Source organism: Boleophthalmus pectinirostris, unplaced genomic scaffold (genome assembly GCF_026225935.1).
Source record: "Boleophthalmus pectinirostris isolate CB_2022bp ecotype Guang Dong unplaced genomic scaffold, ASM2622593v1 HiC_scaffold_15, whole genome shotgun sequence".
Taxonomy (NCBI): domain Eukaryota; kingdom Metazoa; phylum Chordata; class Actinopteri; order Gobiiformes; family Gobiidae; genus Boleophthalmus; species Boleophthalmus pectinirostris.
In genome coordinates, this window is record NW_026571070.1 from 12,220,574 (window position 1) to 12,245,371 (window position 24,798).

A 24,798-nucleotide genomic window follows, 5' to 3' on the forward strand; every position below is an offset into this window, starting at 1 on the left:
TTGTAGACTCATGTGCCCAGAGAAAACCCACCCAGACACAGGGAGAACATGCAAACTCCACAACGAAAGGTCCGGAAGTTGAATTAGGAACCGTCTTTGAAGCTGTGAGGCGGGAGTGTGCTTTTACAGCCTCTAATACGATGAATTACTATGACTGCTTCTACTTCCCACTTTCCCACCAGAATCTTTTCCAAACATTTCCTAAGAATTATTACGTGAGAATCTCTCCTTCTGAGCCAGATTGTCTTCTGAGTTACATCCGAAAGCCCACGCAGGCAAAGGTCAGGGTTCACGGATGAGTGCGGGGATTCCCATGTTAACTTATCTTTTTGTGAATCGCTTTGAGTCACATGATTTACAGAAGAGAGGCCAGATCTGAGGAGGCAAGCCCCTTTTCCAAGTTATTGTTTTAGCGATAAAACACCTACAGACATGCAGGGAGAGCTATAACATCTCCATGGAGACAGACAGACAGGTGGTAAACTCCCTGTCAGGAAATGTTACATAGTGCACCTTTATGTAAGCTCTACTTAGGCTACGTTCAGACTGCAGCCTGAAGTGACCCAAATCCAATTTTTTGGCATCTATGTGAATTGTATCTGATCTTTTAATGACACAGATCCGATTTTTTCAAATGCGACCCAGGCCACTTCGATATGTGTTCCTGAAACCGATACATATCCGATCTTTTGACATGTGACTTCAGTCTGATTCATCCGAACTACACGTTATCAACAAGCCACAAACATCACTATTCTGCGCTGAAGTAGGTGAAAATTGTTAATGAACTCCATGTCAGTGAAGCGAAACACATCACCACTCACCACTCTTGGCTACGTCTCCACATCCACACGTTCCTTTCAACGGACGTCACTGCCACTGCCCCACAAAATGCCAAAAACCTTGTCCTTCTCCTTCTCAATCTCCTCCTAAAAACAAGTAAGTTGTTCATGTTCTGGCTCCGGTACGAGAGGAACTTTAATATCGCCAGGTGCTCGATGCTCGCGTCCATGTTTGGACAACTTCCGTAAACACAGAGCACGCTCGCTGCGGTTGACGTCATCGTGTCTCCAGTGCACATGCGGGACACTTTTGGGACGTTTACTGTTCACACTGGAGTCACATACAAGTCGCATTTAATAGGAAACGTGAACGACCTCGCAAAAACATCGGATTTCACAAAAAAATCTGAAATGAGCATTAAGCCCTGCAGTCTGAACGTAGCCTAAGTTACTTTCTTCCATGTCGACCTTTTTAATGGCTATGCAGGCAGTCCCCCCTTATATTTCCATCTCCTTCTTCACTCACTCCAACTCTTTTCATCCTCTCCTTCTATCTCACTCCATTTTCTCTATCTTCATCCCTCCATTTCTGTCTTTCTCTCCGTGTCCAGAGCGACTTTGTGTCTTCACTAAAGTCAAATCTCCAGATGCAGGGGGAGCGTAGCCTGCTCCGAGTGCGTGCTGGTGTGAACGGAGATGGGACTGGCACTGAAACAACCCTGGAGGGCTCATTAATTTTCCACGCTGACAATTTGACACTGTGCACTGCTAACCTTTCCAAATTATGAGATGTACTCGTATAGGCATGCAGATACACACACATATACACAGTACAACATACAGTACAGCATATACACACACGTACACACAATACTGCATAGTGTCTACCTACAGAGTGCGTGGGAGTACTTTATTTCTGTCAAGTCCCATCTCTGGAAATATTTGGCTTTCTCACTAAAAATGCACAAAATCAGATCTTACCAGGACCAAACTAGGACAAACTGAGGTCTAAAAAAAGAACTTAACCAAGACTAAACCAGGTCTAGACCAGGACTCGGGATAATGGGTTACAGAATTGAAAAAAAAAGGTGTAACCCAAGTCTAATAAGCACAAGTCTTAGTCCAAGTCGAAACTCAAATCACTGGCCCATAAGTCCAAGTCAAGTCCAAGTCGTCTGCTTTGAGCTTCAAGCCATTTCAAGTCTTTAAACCAAAGTACCAAAAATATAGCTGATATTTTTGCAATTTATTTGACTTTTCAAACAAATTGTACTTAAAAAATCATAGTATATTTATATTTGAGTATTTATAGAGTAAATAAGAATTGGAGAAATTAATTTTGTGTGAATAATTATGGTCAAAATTGAAAAAAAATCAGATTTAAAAGTGCTTCTCAAGGCTTTTCAAGTCACAAGCCTCAAGTTCCAAGTCACTGACCTTCAAAGTCCCAAGTTTTAGTCCATTTTATCAAGTCAAAATAGTGACTCAAGTCTGAGTCAAGTCCAAGTCACAAGTCCCCAACTCTGCAAATAAGGACTATAGTGTAAGCCTAAATCAGAATATAGTATTTAGTGGACCTTTTTAATAATCGTGAGTCGATATCCGAACTCTTACCACACGCCAAAACGTGTTTTATAAGAAAGAGTGGCCTTGTTACATCAAAATTTTTAAAAGTACTTGTGATTTCTAGAAACGTTAAGTAAGAATATTTCAGAGCAGCCTTATTTAACTCAAAGAAACCAAGAAAAATCCACGTTTGAACAAGAACCAAACCAAGACTCAGTCAGAACTCAACCATGTCTGGACTCTGGATTACGTAATATAGGACTAAATAAAACCAAAAACTCTTAAGACTAAACCAGATTTAAATCATATCAGATGAAAAGCAGGTCTTGGGTCCAAACTAGCAGGGCATTTCCAGGTCAGAACAAGAACTAAACCGAGATTTTAAAAGGACTAAACCTTGCCTAGACTAAATATCAGAAGTATTTTGCAGGACTAAACAAAACCAGGTCTTAGACTTTAATCTGAACAACACTAAAACTGGAGAAAGCAAGTCTGAATGAGAACTAAACGAGACAAAATGAAGGATTTAACATAGAACTACATGGGACTCTGTATTGATCGTGTAATACGGATTTCAACAAACGTACAAAGCAGTATCGAACCGGGCCTGAATCCGAACTAAACAAAAACCAATACCAGCCGAAGTACCAGACGTAAAACTTGCAAATATGAAGAAATTAACCCTCAAAATGCACCTTTATCCATACCACTCGCATTGCCGGTACTACATATCGAGAAACAGCGCTTTATTTACAGTTCTAATGTCGTAATAATGAATGAATCTTGCGTTGAGCTCGTTATGTAAGATTGTGCAGTGGCATGTGCTCAAGATACACCGACTAAATGGAGACTCCAGGTTTCTGCTGCAGCGCTTTGCCGCCGCAGATCCGAGTCTTTGCAAAGCCTACAGTGCCACCTAGTGTCCGCGGTCTGCAGCAATCGCCCAAATTGAGCTGAGAGACAAAGCAGACACAATATTTATAACTAGGCCCAAAGCCAGCGCTGAGTTACACTTCATTGTTTTCTCTTCGGCAGCTTGCACACAGACTTGTAGTATTTTGTGAGCCAAGATTATTCAGCTGTCCACATTTAAAACATTTTGTCCGGACGCTAGATGCCAAGTCTCCCTGTGAGTGTGTGTGTGTATTGTGTTACTTTTACATGAATCCTCCAAATATGTAACATTATATTTGGATCTCAATGAATAACATACTGATAGAAGAACACGACAGAATAAGTTAAAGTGTCCATATTACACTATTTACTGATCTATTTTATTTATAATGTTGTTTCCTCGTCACAAACAGACATGGAGTTGTGTTTTGTTTCATTCACACATGTTAAACAAACAAAACCTGCATATTTAGTTCTTCACTCAAACAGAAAACACTCAGTTCCACCTTGTTATGTCTTGTGATAATACAGTTTAAGACTAGGGATGTAAAAATATCCAAATCTCACGGTACGATATTTTCACGGTATACATCTCACGGTATGGTATTTATTACAATATTTTGTGGAGGTTAACAAAATTGTGAATATGTTACTTTTTCCTCTTAAAATGCCTTGACAAGACTTCAAGAATTCAAAGAACTAAGATTTAAAAGTGCTTAGAACTGTTATTTCTTCATGTAGTTTGCACCAAAATGGAGCAAAGGATCATGGTCGATGTAGTTCCCTCTGTTTTTGTAGCTATTGCTGCACCATAACTATGAATTTAAGCAAAGAAACTTGTAATTCAATATATTGTGATGGCCCACGATATTATTGAGAGACTTTTGACAAGATGATATCACAATATTTTGGTTATTGTTACACCCCTATTTAATACAGCTCCACTGTGTTTTTAAACTCCTCAAACATTCACTAGAATCATTTTGATGATTTCAGCCCTGGGATTGTCAGTCTCTACTGAACAAAAGGTTAAATAAAATGCTGTTAACTTGAAAACTACTGCTTCGTGACATCACAAGGTGGAACAGAGGATTTTGAGCTTTAGCAATGTAGACAGACTAATAATGTAGGGTTACTCAAACATGTGTGAATGAAACAAAACACAACTCCATGTATGTTTGAGAAGGTAACAATATTATAATATGACTTAAAGCTCACAAGAGTCAGTTGCACATAATATAAGACCTTTAAAGTCTATAGAATACACATCAAAATGAACAGGTTGTAATCAAGTCCAAAGTTAATGAAACATGTGACCCTTATATTATATATATTATTGATATATCAAATCGAATTGAAAGTGCACTGTATCGAGATATGTTTCATATCGTGGCCTATGTATCAAGGTATTTACAGGGTAGCTGCAGGGTCTTAAAAAGGCCTTAAATTTCATGTTCCTAAATTAAGGCCTTAAAAAGTCTTAAATTATGTTGTCCAAGTCTTAATTTTGTCACAGAGGTTATAAATTTCATTAGTCTATTTTTTTGTATACTCAACTGGGCAGTGCAATGTTAAATGGAGGGAAAAACAACAACAACAACAGCAACAACGTGAAGCTGAAATTTGCCTGATAAAAGTGCACCAGTGCATCTGCATTGTCACAATGTGCATTTGGTTTAGTAAATGTGCAGAGGCTGAATCCCACTGCAAAACCAGTAAGAGAATTTAACTCCAGTTAGGAACTTGAAAAAACAGGTTTAAAAATCCTACCCACTTTCTTCACATTTTTCAGTTTTCTGTAAAGTGCCAGGGGAAGTTCTTTTGAAGAAGGGGTTCTCAAACTGTGGGTGAGGGTCCAAAAAAGAGGCTCAGAGTGTTTAAGTGCAGCTTGGCTTTGTAGTAGGTAGATAATTTTATTCGGATGCTGTAAAAGTGTGGGCACCCCTTTTCTAGATATAGTCTTTTTAAATTAATTTTCAGTTAAGTGGTCTTAAAAAGGTCTTTAGAAACGTCTTAAATCTGGGGTAGTCAAACCTGGGGATAACCTGTATTTATCGTATTGGCAACTTCTGAATGATACCCAGCCCTAAATTCCAAAGTGACAAGCAGATGGCCGACCCAGACCAAAAAAAACATTACAGAGTGAACCTTTAACAGCAGGGCTACATTAGATCACTATTACTTGTTCTTTGTCCTCTTTACCGCCGCACTTCAAACGAAATCATCTTTATAACATCTAACCTCGGCTCATAATTGCCTGTTTTTTCCACAATTTATATTTATCCACTTAACAATACCACATAAAAGCACAAATACCGCCCACTCAGTGCCGTCGCTCTCCACGCTAACACCACGTCCAGGTATCTCCACACATTTCTGATCTTCTGACCTTAGCATCCTCGCATCCAGCGCGGCTATAAAACCGCTAATGGCCGTCTGTGATGCTAAAGCGAGCGCTAACAGATGGTGAATCATATGTTCGTACAAGGGCACCATGACACCGGCCCCGAGCAGCAAATTATACAGATTTAATGCTGCGTACGGCGGCGGCGTGGAGAGGGGCTGGCTCTGAACGTATGCGAGGCTATTGACCTTAAGTGTAGTGTGATGTCGATATGATTCAGGTTTACGGTAAAGGGGGGTTAGCGAAGGGTGACGGGATTTTAAAAGCTGTAAGTGCTCGTCCCAAAGGAAATCCACTCCGCGTATTTTATTGGTAATCTATGTAAGAAGTGTACAGTCATCTTTGGATATGAAAATGTAGCTGCGATTTGTTTTCCACATTGTTTTGGACGAATAAAGAAACATGAATCCATTCTAATCTGTCTATTCTTGTTTTAAATTTGTTATTACCACTTATATTTCATCCATTCATTGCATCCAACAGATCAGTGTGTGGATGCAAAACAACTTTCTCCAGCTAAACTCTGACAAGACTGAAGTCATAGTGTTTGGTCCACAGAAACAAAGGGACAGTGTCAGCAGTCACCTCCAGTCTCTCGCTCTAAAACCTTCAAATCAGGCAAGAAATCTAGGGGTAATAATGGACTCAGACTTGAACTTTAACAGTCACATAAAATCAATAACATCTGCAGCCTTTTACCATCTAAAAAACATAGCAAAAATCAAAGGTTTACTGTCTAAATCAGACTTGGAGAAACTTATCCATGCATTTGTCTCCAGTAGGTTAGATACTGTAATGGTCTGCTCACTGGTCTCTCCAAACGAGCTGTGAGACGCTGCAGAACATCCAGAATGCTGCAGCTCGGGTCCTTACTCGAACTAGGAAGTACGAGCACATAAGTCCTGTGCTCAGGTCTCTGCACTGGCCCCCTGTGGCTCAGAGAATAGACTTTAAAGCAGCTCTGCTTGTACAAGTCTCTCCATGGCCGAGCACCAAAGTACATCTGTGACATGTTAGTGTCATATGAACATCTCACACTCTGAGGACCTCAGGGACCGGCCTCCTGCTGGTGCCCAGAGTCACGACTAAACAAGGGGAGTCAGCGTTTCAGGTTTATGCAGCTAAAACCTGGAACAGTCTGAACATGTGAGACAGACTCTTCTGTGACGCTGTTTAAATCCAGACTCAAAACATTTCTGTTTAACTGTGCAAATAACTGAAAGGTTTTCATTCCGCACTCTTCTCTCCAATTTATGTCTCTCTTTTTTAATTTTAATCTTCATGATTATTTATGTTTTGATTTGTTTTTATTATGATTTTAATGTATTTCTTATTCTGTAAAGCACTTTGAATTACTTTGTGTACGAATTGTGCTATACAAATAAACTTGCCTTGCCTTGCCTTGCCTATATTTTTGCTCTTTGTTATTATATTTATTGTGATGTGCGAGCTAAAGTGTCCAAATTATTTACCTTGTGGATCAATAAAGTTTAAGTCTAAGTAAAGGTTCACGGAGTATAAACTGCTGTCCCGAATCCAGAATCTGTCCCTAAATGTCCAGAAAATTACACTCAAACAGAATACTGAGTGGTTATTTTCTGATAAACATTAAAAACTGTTCGTAGAGAGGTTGAGTCGACTGAACGTAGCCCCTGACAGTTTCTAAGTGGCTGCAGCCCCGGCTTCAATCTATCTATTTTGTTTATTTTTTGACGTTCTGCATTTAGGTAAGAATATGCACGAAGGATAAGCTAAATTTCATTCATTCAACTTGGCTGGTGTATCAGAACCCCAACACGCTGCTAAAAAGTAAAAGTGTCAATGCAGGTACCGGGGATCAGTGGGTGGGGAAGTATCCATCAATATTGCCAAAGTTCTAAGCGGTGAAATGAAAGCAATCTGTAAAGTGTGTAGAGAAGAGTTTGGTGTTTCTCATGGACTGGAGGCAGATGTTAGACTACAGGTTTGTGACAGGCTTGAAAATTTAAAATATTGTCTATGCATCATCAGCAAATCACAATCAAAAATCATGTTAAAATTGTATGTATCAAATTTGATACAGCAGGTTTTTTTGATTATGTTCCTCATCTATCACTAAATTTAACCCCACACAGTTTTTAGTATTTCATAATTAAGATGTCACCTTAAAAATAGGTTTTCAATTGTTATTATTAATGTTACTGGAATTTTGATCTTTACATGACTTGTATGTAAATGAATGGTGCAATGGTCTATTTGGTAGTAACTCTTCAATTTTCACACACAAAATAACCAATTATCTGTATTTTACTGATTATAGAGGATTCACTCATTTATTTTTTACATATATTTATAATCATTTCATTTCATTTTTCTATGGTGGGAAATATAATGTACATCTGTGCTTGAACAAGGACAGAAACTGTTTTCTCACCACCACATGGTAAAATAAAAAGCATCCAGTTTAGACATTTAAAAAAAAAATTATAAAAGGAAATGTTCAGAAAAGTTTCTCTGAGTTCTAAATGCATCAAAGGCTGCGTTCAGACTGCAGCCTGAAGTGACCCAAATCCGATTTTTTGGCTTCTATGTGACCTGTATCTGATCTTTTAATGACAGTCTGAACGGCACAGATCCGAATTTTTCAAATGCGACTCAGGCCACTTGGATATGTGGTCCTGAATCCGATACATATCCGATCTTTTGACATGCGACTTCAGTCTGAACGGCCAAAGCGCATCCATCCGACCTACACGTCATTAACAAGCGACAAACGTCACTATTCTGCGCTGAAGCGGGCGGAAACCGGAACTGTAAAATCGCCAGGTGCTCAATGCTCGCGACCATATTTGGACAACTTCCATAAACACAGAGCACGCTCGCTGCGGCTGACGCATGGGGTTGACGTCATCGTGTCTCCAGTGCGCACGCGGGACACTTTCGGGCCGTTTACCGTTCACACTGAAGTCACAGACAAGTCGCATTTAATTGGAGATGTGAACGACCTCGCAAAAACATCGGATTTCACAAAAAAATCGGAATTGAGCATTAAGCCCTGCAGTCTGAACGTAGCCAAAGAGAATTTTGTTTTGTCCTAAAATAAACATGGTTGGGTTCTATATACTGTCCATGAAGGCCCAAAGTATCAAATATGAAACATTTTATTTATAAAAAAAAAAAATGGTCAGACTTCTTTCTTTTTTTTTTTACATTTTGTTGAAAGGTCCAATAAAGAGTTAAATATCAAATCTGAATTTTTTTTTTGTCTATTATTTCATGTGTCAGGGCTAATTTCAGCCAATCTCATCTGGTCAATCCAGGTTCACTATGTAACTTTTCTGGTGGTCACCTTCTTGTTTCCATGGAGATGTTAGCCTTTGCCTGTATAGTTTCACGTTTCACATTATGGCATTACATCTTGATTTTTGTTTTTTTTTCTAAATGTTTTACTAAAATTCCTTGAGGAAACATGTGCATTCTTACTGTAAAAAGAGTCACTTCTCCATAGCTCTAACCTGTAACTTTAGTGGCATCACCTGTTTGTTTCTAAGGATATTGATTAGTTTAATACCACACTGTGAAACATTCCAGGTAAAGCAATGACATCTCCATGGAGACAAGCAGGTAGCACACCTCTCATCAGAACATTTACACAGAGCACCTTTAATACTTTTCATAACCTCAGTTTCTCTCTCTTTAGTCAACACAATTTTTTTTTTTTTTCTTTTAGACTTTTTCATATAACCTTTGTGATCTGATACACTTCTTTTTTGGAGCCAACAGTTATCACAATGTTCCATCAAAATCCTATTATCGCTGAACACTCACGCACACGTCACATCTTAAAATCATTGTACTTGTGGTTTACTGTCTTAAAAACATGAAAACTAGTTCATTTCAAACAGTTTGCAGTGATCCAAAGTTATTCCTCGCTTGCCTCACGAGCAATTCAGAGTAATTATTCACCATGATGACTTTAGAAGCGCTTTTCACAACTTTTACAGAGTTTTGTTGTGACGGTAAAGCGAACAAAAACTAGAATGCAAACACACACTTCCTGATTCTTAGACAAACAGACATATTTTGACCTCTAGATCTGCTTATACAATCTGTCTGTACTGGAACAAGACCAAAAAAATAAATAAAAACATGGAAATAAAATTAGGTACTGGACTTTTAAGTAGTTCTGTGTTATATTTTCTCTTTAGTCTCTTCAATAATGACCCTCTTATTAGCTCGCAATAAAACCCAATTGAGTGTTTATGTAAGTTTTAGTATTTTCTCAGACATTTACGCTGCTGCTATGAGTTTTACGAGGTCACGCTGGTAAAAAATGTGTTCAAATTTCCCCCAAAACAACAGTGTCGCCTTGATGCACACGTGTAACCCCGGCTTTATTGTCTCCTCAAATCTTTAACCGTCTTTTGTTGCCGGGGCGACAGCTTCTTTGCCCCCTAATTAATTTTAATTTAGATTCTCCCGTGACTTGATTTGGTCTTTTATGGTCTGGTTTATGGTGTCTGATGGTTCCAGTGATATCTTTAATTAGCAGATTATAAACATCAGACCAAAGATAATTATAAGACAGTTATTGGGGTTCTTTGCTCGCTAAATTGGCTCTGAGTCGTAGCAGGCCATATGTCGCTAAGCTAAAATATCATTGGATTAATTACTGTCATTGTGATCACAGTTTATATGTTTATGAGCGTGGAGATATTGCATCGGTTTACTGGTGGAACAAAAATAATAATACGTACACTTGATTTAACAATGCGTCTTAAAGATCTTATGACTCTCGTGAGCTTTAAACCTTCACATAATGTTGTTACATCTTTAAAAACATACGCACGAGTCATGTTTTATTTCATTTTTTAGTCTGTTTACATCTCCAAAGCTCCTTGTGATGTCACGAAGTGGTAGTTTTCAAGTTAAGAGCTCCTTTTACCTTTTTCTTTGAGCATCCTTCACCTGCAGATATGTCACTGCTCTGCCTGGAATGTTCCACCGTATGACATTATGGTTTTAAAGCTCAAAAAATACCTAGAAAAACATTCATTCTGACTGTGAGCGGGGTTGCCTTTCCACAGATCTGACCTGCAACTTAATCTGATTTGGTCTCTATGAAGGTAGAAAGGTTTAATGCCATACTGTGAAACTTTCTACACAAAGCAACATTTCCATTGAGAAAAGCATTTGATGGACCAGAAAAGTTACACAATGCTCCTTTAAGGTTTAGAATCAGTAGTATGAATTTCATGCAAAGTAGATATGACATTAGATACTTTAATACTTTAAAGTATTAATACTTTAATCACCTGGATGGTAAGAGCACATAATGCTGTGCTTAGAACATGGGTTAGCCAAAAATGAATAATATACAATTACAATATTGGTGACCATGCGGTTTGTCAAAGCCTGATCTCCTCAGATCTCAGAAGCTCAGCAAGGCCGGACCTGGGCAGTACTTGGATGGGAGACACTGGGAATCCCAGGAGCCACAGGGGGGCGCCAGTTGTAAAAAAAAAAAAAAGCAGTTGTTGTGTCCTTAGGCAAGACACTTCACCCACACTGTCTTGTATGAAAGTGATGTGTGTGTGTGAGTGATGGTGGTGGTCGGAGGGACCGATGGTGCAGATTGGCAGCCTTGCTTCCATCAGTCTGCCCCAGGGCAGCTGTGGCTACAGTATTAACTTACCACCGCTGAGTGTTGAGTGAATGAATAATGATCTGTAAAGCATTATGGGTGTCTTGAAAGGTGCTATAGAAATTCAATGATTAATTACAATTAATTAATAATAATGAATAAAATATGACTGTATAATTGAAAGTACAAAATGTATCTGGAGTTAATTATGTAACTCAAAGCTGAGACTGTCAAGTGAAAATAGAATTGCTTTTTAAAAAATATATATTTTCAAGTCTTACAGTATTTCCTTTCCTTGATGCTGTAACTCAGTTTGACATGTACATCTTTCATTTTATGTCTTGAGGTATTGTATTTCCAGGTGTAAGTTGACAAAATGTCCAATTTGAATTTATAGATTCACATTTAATCAAATAATTTACCATTCTGAAGTGTTCTGAGCTACTAATATCTGCACCAGAATCTCAGCAAAACAATCAACATGGACTAAATTAAAGAACCAGACAGTGGCATGAAATATTCACAATATTTTTTTTTTCTTTTAGTAAAAAAAAAAAAATGAAAAAGGTTGGCAGAAAAAGCACGGCTCTACAATACCAGATGTATATAGGTCACTGCAACCCAGGACTTACTATTGCCTTAGTTGCCTGAGTGTGAAGCGACTTGCCAGGCTGCATATAGTGACAGAGAAGTGTGTGTGGGGGGAGATGGGACAAAATGAACAAAACTGACTCTGGAACGGCAACAGGACAAAAGGAAGAGGGAGAGAAAGAAAGAGGGGGGAGATAGAGAGAGGAGGAAGGAGGGAGGAGGGAGGAGGAGTAACACTAATGATGTCTCCGTCAGAAGGGGCTGTCTCGCTCGTCCCGGGACCCTGACAGCCCTGGCGAGGTGACAGGAGCGGAGCATGTGGGGCGTCATTTCACCTGCATAGATTTGTACATGGGCTTTATAATGAGAGGGGAACCCACGTGCATTTTATAACGTGTTTCTGGGGTTGTTCACGGGTCAAATTCAAGCCGACATTACGTTATACTTAAGAATGACATCAATGACTGTTACTGCTGATGTTTGCAACCGATGTAAATGTATTAATTTCACTTTAAAGCTGCATCGTGTAACTTTTTTTCTAGGTAGACTGCTTGACTCCAGATTTGTAGATTCTGCTAATAGTATATATGCATCTTTTTCAATGTTAAAGGTGCATTGTGTAACATTTCTGGTGAAGGGAACGTCAAATTTTCTTTCTTTTCTCCACGTAGATGTTATTGCTTTGCCTGGAATGTTTCATAGTATGGCATTAAACCTAAAACAACCCCACTCACAGTCAGAATATCTGTTGTTCTTGGTATTTTTGAGCAATAAAACCATGAATACATGTAAAGTCAAGTTGTTTAATGTCATACTGTGGAACATTCCAGGCACAGCAATGACAACGCCATAGAAACAAGCCTATGACGGACTCTACACGAGAAAAGTTACACAGTGCACCTTTAATGTCATACTGGAACAAATACAAAACATTACTATCTCCATGGGATCAAGTAGTATACAGTAGTAGGTTAGTAGTTATAACCACTAACCTGGATTATTTAAGTTTAAAGATCTTATATTACGCAAAACTGACTCGAGAGCTTTAAGACATATAAGTTGTTACCTCATTAAAAATATACAGTATTTTTCAGACTACAAGGCACACCAGATTATAAGGCACAGTATCAGTAATGTTGAATTCTCTTGTCTATTTTCATACATAAAGCGCACCAGATTACAAGGCGCATTAAGCGAAACAAACGGACGACACTTGAGACTGATCCTTTAGCCCAGGCGTCCACGATCCATTGGCATTTTGTCGGACTAAGGCTATGTTTACACTGAAACGAATCACTGTATCACCGTATTGGAAACGATTTACATTCAGACACGTCGTTTCTGTGTCTGCAAGCCTTCCCTATCCACACAGCTTTGAGTGTATTTGTGTACGTTTTACAGAAACAAAACTTAATTTGCATAAACTAAGCATTCAAAAAACAGCTCGCTGTTGAGCGCTTATGCAGTTCATCTTCTGTCGAGCTAAAGGACACGACTCAGTGGAATATATGTGTTCTTTCTGTGACAGAGGGGTTTTCTGCTGATGGTGAGTCTGTTCTTTGTGTATGTCGTGTTGGAGATGGTTCATATTAAACTTTTCAGGGATTATACGTCTGCAGGTCATACACACAGACCGTATATATGAATGAACATATATTCCAGACTCTTAGCGTTTGACGGTGAATTAATTTGTGGGAGCTGGTGGCACCACCTCGTTCCGTCTCTGGAGCCGTTTTCAATTGGATTAGTGTGGACGAACACTGCATCTGCAATGAAAACGATTCAAACACGTACTAGTGTGGACGGGGTCTAAAGGACATGACTCCGCGAGGCTCCTGACTTAACTACAGTAGCCGTAATGGTCCAACAATCCATTAAGTGGTGCAGCTTCGTAACTTACAAACGTCGTACTAAAACATTTTGACAGATTTCTGAGCATCGTGTACCACATAAAATCGGTTTGTGGTCAGTAAACACAACCAGAATTAATACATAAAGTGCACTGTCGATTTTTGAGAAAATTAAAGGATTTTAAGTGCACCTTATAGTCCGAAAAATACGGTATCTGGAGTTGTGTTTTGTTTCATTCACACGTTTGAGTAACCCTGTATTAACGTGTTAGTCTACATTTCCAAAGCTGAAAATGCTCTGTTCCACCTTGTGATGTCATGAAGCGGTAGTTTTCAAGCCCCATTTGTAATTATCCAAATGATTCGAGTGAAGGTGTGTATAGCTTAAAGTTGTTAGGCTGTTGATGCTTGTAACACATTTTATATATTTATGGTGTTTGGTACAGTGTGAACTTTATTCCAAGTGCATTTGACCCTTCCTACTACCAGTTCTGCTGCGGAAACTGCTAGATGCACTGAACTACTACCTTGAGAGATCAAATATGTCAAAATGTTAAACTAGGATCTTGGATATGAATACATGAGGTGAATTATTATCTTATTGTCAACATAATTTACAATAAAAAGTACAACCAGTGCACAAGTGTATGACAGATACTTTGCAAAACCTTCCAACCTTTTCTCGTGCCAGTATTGTTCCCTTCTGTTTTCCATGTATCCTCCTCATTAACCTGCACCCGTAGCCTTCAGCCAGGACCTCCAGAGCTCCCCCTCTTGTTGTAGTTTTTCTCCCCCAGCTCAGAGCATCACCGGGCGGGCACTGACAAGCACTAAGTCCCTCATTATCCAGCGTGAGAGGGGCCGGAGCGAAGACAACACACGAGGAGGCAGGAGACGGGAGAACTGCACCACAAATTGCCCGGGAGCTCATTGAAATGCATGAAGCAGGTCCAGCTATAGACTCTGCCACTGCTGCTGCTGCGGACTGTGCGGGAGGATGGAGGGGAGGAACGGGGGATTTCTGCGATGTGAGAAAAAGACGTAAAGGCGGGTTTCAATGAATGCAATGTGTCACTGTGAAGAGAGGGAGACAGAGAGAGAAGAAGAGAGGGAGAGAAAAAGAAAGAAAGAAACAGGGTAGAGAAAGAGAGACAAAAGAGAACAAGAGACAGAGACAAAGAGCGAGATGTACAGCGAGAGAGACAGAGAGAAGCAAAGACGTAGAGAGATAGAGAGAGAGAGCCATAGAGAGAGAGAGAAAGACAAAGAGAGTGAGAGAGGGGTAGAGAGAGAGACAAAGAGAGAGACAGAGCGAGAGAGGTAGAGTAAAAGAGAGAGGTAGAGAGAGAAAGATACACAGAGAGAGAAAGACAAGAGACAGACAGCCAACAGAGAGGAAGAAAGGTCTAGAGAGAGAGAAAGAGAGCGGGTCAGAGAGGGAGAGAGACAGACAGAGAAAGAGAGAGACAGAGAGACAGACAGAGGGAAGGAAAGGTAGAGAGAGAAAGAGAGAGACAAAAGGAGAGGGGTAGAGAGAGACAGACAGAGAGATAGAGACAGAGATGTAGAGAGAGACCACCTGGAATGTGTGTATGTAATAATTACAGATATAAGAAGGGGCTGTAACCTGTTCGTATGCATGTAATGTCAGAAGACATTCTTACCAGATTTGATTGGCACACTTGAAGACCAAGACACGGACAGTGAGCCCAACCCTACATGACCAGTCAGAGACTTAGGACATAGCGTTCAGAGAGCATGCAGAGGACAGACTTAGCAGCCGTGGATTCATATTATGTGTTGTTTATGTGAGAAGATCCAGGAATCATAGAGTATTGTGCAAGGGATCTAGTCAGCGACAAGTGTATCCAAGTGGGAGAAGGATGTGAATCGTATGTGGACTCCAGTTGAGATAGAGAGACGAAATTAAGAAACGACCCGAAAGTGATGAGACACCACAATGATTGGAGCGCGTGTGAGGAAGCACGAACAGACACGACACGGACATACACGCGACGAGAGTACTCTGTAGGTTTAGCGAGAGAAGTCATGTACAAGACGTGACAGGACGCAGCACGAGCACGTCAGGTGAGATGTATGAAAAGTTCCGGTCTAACAGTAGAGACTGAGACCAGAAAACAAGCAAAATAGAGAACAACTGACCGATGTGTATTCAAGAGAGGAGGATGGAGTAAGAGAGGACAAGCGAGGTTGTGCAATATCGAGATCCTGGGTGTTAGTTATGTGGTGCAGCAGGTCAGACGAGACGGATGCGTATGAATGAGGAAAGGCGGTAGAGGGAGTGATGGAAGACGAAACACCAAGAAAGAGACTCGAATAAAGAGAGAGTAGAGGTGCTGCTTTCGCTTCAGTGACACGGAATTCATTACCCAATTAGATAGGTAGTAAATACAGACGAAGGAGAAAGAATCATGGTGTACAATTGTGCTTGTTGGATAAGAAACGCATGAGCAGAGAGTTGTAAGAGATGGATCAAGACTGAGGGCGTTCATATGTGGACGACACGATAATCAGAGAAGAGAGTCAGTGCACAGAATGGAGATCAAAGGGAAGTGTGGATCATGATGATCGAGGAATTGAAGAGAGCACATAACCAGTGTGCGCGTGGTCTACAGTAGTGAAAAATATCTTGATTACATTGTGACAATAGTCAGAAGAATGTGCAGTTGAAAAAGATTACGAAGATACAAGGAAGCATAGGGCCAAAAATCATTGGGTCACTTCAGGCATACAGTCTGGAGCGAATAAACACTATATCCGAGTCCATTTGGAGCCTCGAAGATGACTAAGAATTTAGAGGACTGGGAGGGCTCGGACTCCCCGCACAGTCAGCAAGCGTGCTTCCACGCCAAGCGACACAGAGGGAGATGACCAAGCTAGCGGCGTTCTCCACAGAGAGGACGCGAGCTCGCGACAAGGGATACACTGAGGACGATGCATGCATAGAGCTAGCAGAGGACCAGCACAGACAGAGTTACGAGGAGAGTGTGCACGCCAACGTAGGCCTAAAGATCGAACTCCCTGAGAAGCGAAGAGAGATGCTCAGAGGCATCACAGAAGAGCAGCTAGACAGTCATTGACAGCGACAGCCAGACAGGCATGTAGCGAAGAGCAAGCGGCAGACCAGACGCCGCGAGCCACGACGCTCCAAAACACCACGTGCGAGAGCATGACAACACGCAGGAAGAATAGAGGTCAGCAAAGGAGGAGCGGATGTATGACTGGCACAGCGAGTGGAGCGCTCAGAACAGGGTCGACCTGGTCGATCTGACATCAAGCTACGAAAGCATGAGTAGATGAGTATTGGTAGTGCAGAGGAGAGTGTAAAGCCTACAGCGAACAGGTAAGTGGTATCCACACGGGGTAGACCAGAGAAGCAAGAACGAGTGACAGAGAAACTTGAGATATGGCGCTGCATTAGACATCAGAGATTGGCGTGGTTATACGCAATAACATAATGATGATGTCCAACCGGTAGTATAGCAATGAGGAGACGCGTAAGATCGTAGATATGTAAGGCCAGGCCGATATCTGGATAGATATGCCCATCAGTCTCTCTATCACTGCACACTAGAACAGTGAAGAATGGAGAATGAATAAGATAGCGCGATCCAGACGATTAAGTACTCGCGTAAACCATCTTACTCCAGACAGGTATATAAGGCCACGCATGATGGCGTATCTCGATGATGATGTATGGATGATTGGCGTCGCACAGGAGAGGGAGACGCGAGAAAGAGTGTATGAGACAATAGGTGAGTCTACAGAGACGCAAAGAGGAAAGGTCAAGGAGTGAGCGAAACACCTAGACGCTAGTGCTTTTACTGAAGGCTGTGCTGAGTAGACCCTACGCTCCTGACCATTAAGAGACAAGGAGTCCAAATGCGTAAGTGAGCGTTTACAGCTCATCGAACGGAACGAACGAAGAAGAGACATCATCGTTGTCTGTGTGTGAGTATGTGGATGTACGTTGTGCGCCTCTCCTGACGCGAAGACATGCTAGTGACCAAGCATGAGATCAACGTGAAAAACTCCTCTCCTCACTCGCTCTATTAACGCTGTATTACTAATGCATACGTCCAAGGCCAATCCCACGATCTCGGTATCTCATACTCCTCAGATTTCATAATGACTTTGGTATGTCTCTGTGTTGACTCTTCCGCGCTCGTCCGGACTACCATGCTACGTCATGAGATTCTGATTTCTCTTTTCTCTTGAAACTCTCGCCTGAGAGAGATGACAAAGTTACACGGAGAAACCGAAAATGTCCCACGCCGGCCGCCTAGCGGTCTGTAAGGCGACCTTATATACCTCAATATTCGCGACAAACTAACTGAAGCGTCTTAAGACATCTATCTGTAGGCAGTGCATGTGTAACAATCTACGCAGATTAATGGATGTACCCGTGCGGATCAGGCACAACACGAAAGATCCGTGTTCTAACTGCTAGCCCCACGCCTGCAGTACTCAATATTCGCATATAATCCTATCGCAATGACTTGCTTCATCTTAACCACACTCGTCTCGGTGGACACACTGTCAAGATGATGACGACAATCAACTCTAATACCCCTTCTCCATCCTTAACGTGCCATAAATAACTCTCATCGGCTTCCTGGTGATCAACTAGTCTATAGACCTCCATGTTGTATTAAATCTGTGATATGTTGCCCGGTGTGTGTGTAGTGTAAGCTCGCGTGTGGCGTTTTAGCTCAGATCTCTAGTGAGTTTGTTGACCTTCACTATTGGTGTCGACATTTTGACCCCTCACCAGCCCAGCAGAGCTCTACGATCCACTGGGCAACATCTGCTGGACGTCCCTGGTCTCCCTTGAGTTAGGGTCCATCCCTGACCTGCCTCTGTTCAAAGCCATATCTTAAAACTGCCATACCATGTTTCACTATAGCTCTATGACATTGGCTTTTCAACACTACAGTTATCGTTCCACTGTTGACTACTATTCTCTCTACTGTTGTGAAATTAAATAGCATTGAATTGTGGTTGGTGTCGTGAACTAAGCTTCCATCATCTCGCTAATTAGTTCCCTGATCGGTCAGCACAGGTAGTTATCTTTCCCATTAAATTCACAGATCGTCAAGCATATTTAACTCCACGATCGAAACGCACCCGGTCCTGTTCGGCTACGCGTCAAGCCTTTTTTACGACCTCTATACACTCTATGAGAGCAATGCTTGTGCTAGCTCAGCAGGCGTCAGTTCTATATAGATAATAATACCCCACACAGCTTACCCTTTCTTCTATTACAAGGACATAAAAAGAGCGAGAGACAATAACAACAATCCACGGCGCACAGAGAGAACGACGAGAGAACATAACACGAATAATCACCTATAACAGCGACCGAGAAAAGCTACTCCTCCATGAAGAGTCCTATTTATGCTGATGCACACGAGTGTAATTATAATCCAGTTATAGAACACTTCCTCTATAATAATATTAAGAAAAAGATAGGAAGACCTGTGCTCCTTGATTCAGTAGGTCCTGTCTCCTGTGGCGTGGACAGGTTGTACCGGGAAGCATGCTCAACCGTCTTTAGACAGGTATCTCGATGATGGAAGAGATCTTATTTATTTATGTGTGGGCATTTTAAAATAAGTAGATAGTCAGTTATCTCGAACCAAGTTTAGGATTTAATGAACCTATAGTTACTACAGACTGTGCTGCTTTTTCTTAAGTTCAGTATTAGTGTAATGATCTCCCTGATCATTAAACAAAGTATGTGAAAGAATATATGCGGCACAATTTTTAAACATACTCTTAGCTTAATGGGAAACGTATGTGAGGACAGATTTAATTCATACAAGATATGACTAATTACTCAGCTCCATCTGGATCCTAAATACTCAGAGGTACAGTGCTGCGATGTACAATTGATGAAGTCGTGGTCTATGGTGTGTGGTATACAAATAGACATATTTGAAGATTTCTATCCGAGATATTTCCTCTTAGTCGAAACCTGATAATCAATCGCTGCTAGCTATCCCGGAATATCAGAAATTATCCTCTAAGAGTCCAACATTATCGGCGTTCTCTGTGAGAGTGCGCATATACTAATACCTGTCGCCTACTCCGCTCGTTTCGCGACTCTCGAATACAAGGCCATGATAGCTGTCGTTACCGCGTCGGAATAAATAAATTACCACGAAATACAATACACCTACACACACCATAACATCCAACTAACCAACCACCCATTCACACACATCCCTCCCGTCACTCTCTCCACGCTCTCCACACCACAGTCCCCACACTCGACCTCACACAACCTAACCACCGAATGACTCCCCCTCTCCACGTGCGCTACACCTTTGTCGCAACAAGCGCCAGACCCACCCACGTCCTCCCGCACCCCTCACCGCACCCACCCATACTCCTCGACTGACCGCACGGCTCCCCTAAAATAGCTTCCCTCCCACCCTCGCGCAGTCCAATTCTCACCCCGTGCGACACCACAAGGATACACTCCCCTACGCACAACCACTCTCCTCCTTCAACCTCCTCTCTCAAAGCACGTACACACACCTTGATGGGCAGCCAACTCGGCGCAAGAAGATAGAAAGAAAGCTCTCGAGCGCTCTGTCTAAAATCATAAGATCTGTACCCCGCGTAGAAGATTCGTCGCCCTCATATCTCTGAGTCTCTAAGGTCTCAAAATAATGCGTAGTTTCGTACGGCCAGGCCGCATCGCTGTATCCCAATACACTTCCAATATCTGAACAGGCACTGATTGTATAAGCCTAATCGGTGAATCTGTCGTGAAGATCAATCATCGCAGAGAAGACGACGAGAATGTTCTATTATCTAATGATCTGGTACTCAGCTGTACCTACTCACACACATAACCTTTGAAAGAGGATCAATACCTCTCTCTTTATGATCTATTTCAGTTTTTTCACTCATCGTCAGAAGATGTTCTTCTAGTTGTGGTGATTGCATGTCTCAATTTTGATATTCTTGATGATTAATACCTAGCTCCGCGTGTCGCGCCCCTCATATGACGATCTGCCTCTTCGTGTGCTACATCTGCATTGCTTCAACACTAAAGGATACTTCCTTGCTGTCGCGTTGTGAGAGCAGATCTGGAGTCTCGTCTGACGATCTAAGCAGAGTCATAAGGGGCTTGGTCGTATCGTGACTGCACACTTGAACAGGTTGACTGTGCATCGTGTCCGAGCTATGGCAGCAGGTATCAGTGATACATAAACTCTACGATGAGCAGCAATTTCCGCAGAGGATCATGTGCTCATGGCTCTATGATAACTCCGCACTTTAGCAATCGCGGGCGCACACTTAGCTTTCGGACAATATAACGATGTAATGGATGCTATTGAATAATTCGTGATGCTCTTGTATTGTCAACTTTCGCTGTTGCATGATTTGGCTCCAGCAACAAACAGCGGAAGCGCGACTGGCAATGTAACAAGCGACTCGGCCGCAGTCATGTGGTGGCAATGCGAAAGCACCCGGGAGGACTGTCCGGCTGGAGAAAGAGACGCACCGAGCCTGGAATGGTGTGTGGTATTAAAAAAAATCTATATTTAAATAGAAGATCTTGAAAAACACTTATTCTTCACCAACCAGTAACTTGGCCTGGTTGGGACACTTCTTAGTTTCCATGGGGATAGATAATTTTAATGCCATACTACTGAACATGCGGGTAAAACAATGACATCATCTCCAAGTTACACAGTGAAGGGCCCGTATTATGCTGTTTTTCATCCACAGACGTGATAGCTGTTACCATACTAGATTGTATCCACATCAACCAAACCCAGTTCGGAATCATACGATCCTATAGAGCTGAGATAGTCCTAAAAGCATCGCAACTCTTAATGTAAATTTTATAACCTCGCACAACATCGATGAAGCTAGTAGTATCTGGTGATCTATGATATATAAAGTCTGTAATACAGTCAATATTCCTAGCCTGCAACACATGTTTGAGTTCCATCTCCTCACTGTATGAAGCTTTTAGAATATCTGATCATAACGGGGTCACCTAGACCCATCACGCAACAAAGGTAATCAGATTATGTATGAGTTTAAAATTTTTAGGACCTAGGAACTATATTATAATTATCGTGTTAATGCGATATCCGTATATCTCACACCCTAAACTACAAGAGTGATAAGATATAAAATTCCACCTTTGACTATCACACTCTCTTATGATCCATATATAAATCACTCCTATATTTGCTACATGTATCATTTATTGTTTATTGTGATTCCAATTTTACACGAGTGATCTCAATCCATACAATGCATTCGCATGTACGTCTATCGAGGTAGTCTCTCTCTCAATATAATTATATGGTGACATCAATTGGTTGTGATTGCTGATGTTGGGAACATTGTTGTTGAAACCACAATTGAAGTTGTTTACGTTCCTATGTTTAGGTACACAATTGGGTTGTACTCGTGTCAGTAAGTGACTAATGTCTCAAGAGTGGTGAATCTTCTCTCCGAACTCAACGTATCTAATAAAAGATCTGGTCCTGTCCTCCGCTTTCCGGCTCCTCCTCCGCCAAAGGTAGCTTATCACAGAACTATAAATTCAAGCCTCCTTGTTGATTGATGGATTGATGACTTGTACAAGAAATTTCTCATTGTTATGTTTCGAGAACAGAGTTTGAGTTAACGAACCATGATCAATCGACTGTCTAGCGAAGGTAAGAAGAGTAGAAACTCAGGTGTCGAGGCGACCGCAAATACTGCAACCCTCGGCTTATATGGTGTATCAAGGTTTTTCACATAGCAAACGGTGATTAAAACTAATGTGGTCACCACTCCTCAGTGTACATTATAAGTCCTTGTATCCGTTTGATTCACAAATTCAATTTTGTGATAAAAGTTAATCCATCAGTAGAAGTATATAATACAGAGGAGCTACCCGATCCTCTTAGCAGTTACAATCATGTCTCTCATATTTCAAGAAACTGAAGTAGAGGACTATTGAAAATAAGTATAAGTTCTCTAAGTAGAAACGAGTCTACAACTCCAAACCAGGCGATCACAGTTAAACTTATACTTACATCTCTCAAAATGTGTGAAACACCAAAAAAATATTTATTTAACAAGAAACTAATTTTACATGTCATCTGACTTCCCGGCTAAACGGAAGGGAGAAATACCGAGGATATATGCTTGCAAAACTTTATATTTGTCTTATAATATTATATTCCAAACAGTGATAACGGCTTTGGTTCTCACTACACAATCCTTAGTTCCAAGCATAACTGGTATTGAACATTATTTTTTCGGTTCAGGTATAGCTTCTTTCTTTTACCAGTTCATGTGTACGAAGATTAGTGTGTTGACTATTTTTAAACCAACTGTAACTGGAAGAACCTACTTAACTTTTTGACTCTATGTTTGAGAGAATTTTCCTAGATAAAACTTCGGAGCGTATACGGAAGGTACAGAGTTAACGGATTCGAGAAAAACCTTGTGCATAACACGGACAGATTGTTCTACCTATAAAATGCTAGGATTATTTAACAAATCTCCTTCTGTCACATAATTTCTCTGAACCAGCATACCTTTTAGAGGCTATTACGTCTCAAATGAAAGAACCGTATTTCTTAAGAGATAATTCAGGTCCTTGCTATCCAAGTCAATATATTCCTCATCAATTTAATAAAAATAGTTTTTTGAAAAATCCTGTCCCTTCATCAACAGTTCAAAGATGGAATAACACAAGATATGATGAAATACATCCATTTATTTACATGATTTTCAGGTCTTTGAAATTTGGGAAATAATTTTTGTTCCATGTTTCATACATGGTCTGTTTAAAACATATGGAACTTTAGAACCAAAAATGGTACAGAAAAAAGGTCAACAGTTTCATAAACTAGAGTACATATGTATCTGTTCAATACATTTTTATATCAGATGCATTAACTTGAATTTTTGGCCTTGATGTTTACTTCTGCTTGACCTGGTCCATTTTATAATTATATATCACATTATTATTACATATCAATCTTTATATCAGTTTTTGTTTCATCAGGATAGGCCCTGTAATCACAGAGATATGAACCACAGACCAGGTCACACCATGCACTTTCAAACCTCCTCCTCACACTATTTTACCCCGTACGTGCTCCTGCTCGGGCTCCTTATCGTGACGTAACGCCGCGCATTTGCCGTAGCAGCAGATAAGAAGAGGTTCGTGTTGGTTTAAAGTGGAGTGTAAACAAAAGGAGGAGCCGACAGATAATCCATGTGAGATGAATGCACATCAGCAGCTCTGGGACACAGCTACTTTAGTAATGAGAAGAAACAGGCCAAAAGGACGAGTGTGGGCTCCCTCTGCGCTCCCTCCGCTCCCTTCCCTTTAAATCTCCAGTCCAGTACAGCCTCTGCTCATTTATTACCCACGCGCTTAATGAATGGCCGCGAGAAAGCGTTTGTTTTTGACTACACTTGAGTTTTGTCTCAGGGAAATGGCTGTTTTAAAAGTCAGCAGGTCTGTCTAATCGACCTCCTTGTTTTTATAATTGTTTCTCTCCAGTACCTCGCATAAAGGTATTAATAATCGGCTGCCGGTGCTGGAGTTTAGTGAGGATTTAAATCACAGAGAAACTCCTTTTAGGTCTAAAACAACTCGATAAACAGCTCTGTCTCATATTTATTCAGTTACAGTTGGTTTTAAAGCTCAAAAATACCATTTGACAGAGCCTCCACCAGAAAAGTTACAAAGCTGACAAATAAAAATATAAGAAAACGTCTTTACTTTGCTGAAGTCAGATTTAAAGTATCAGAAAAATGTGTTTCTTGTGTGGAAATTGTGTTGAACCTGTGGATAGAATTCTCTCAGTGTGACGTCTTCAGTGAGGAACTCTTTAAAAATAAAACTCTCTACTTAGAATATTTTTTATCAAAATATTTAATCGCGATTAGTCTCATGAATGTCACAGTTAACTTGCGATTAAGCACAAATGAATTGCACATTTTTGTCTCTTGAAGCATCATTTTAATACTCTTATCAACAGAGAAAAGTGGATAGGCTTTGTGAAAATGTTTTTTGGAATTGCAAAC

General features: G+C 40.7%; 1 protein-coding gene across 1 annotated transcript in view; it reads left to right on the forward strand.

The window, feature by feature from the left end:
• The first annotated feature begins 17,404 nt into the window (after positions 1–17,404).
• The window catches only part of LOC129408186 (uncharacterized), an 84,989-nt gene continuing 77,595 nt past the window's right edge, over positions 17,405–24,798 (forward strand). The window contains exon 1 of the mRNA XM_055151250.1: positions 17,405–17,523. Coding sequence (XP_055007225.1) covers positions 17,405–17,523 — 119 coding nt within the window. The remainder of the gene's footprint in view (positions 17,524–24,798) is intronic.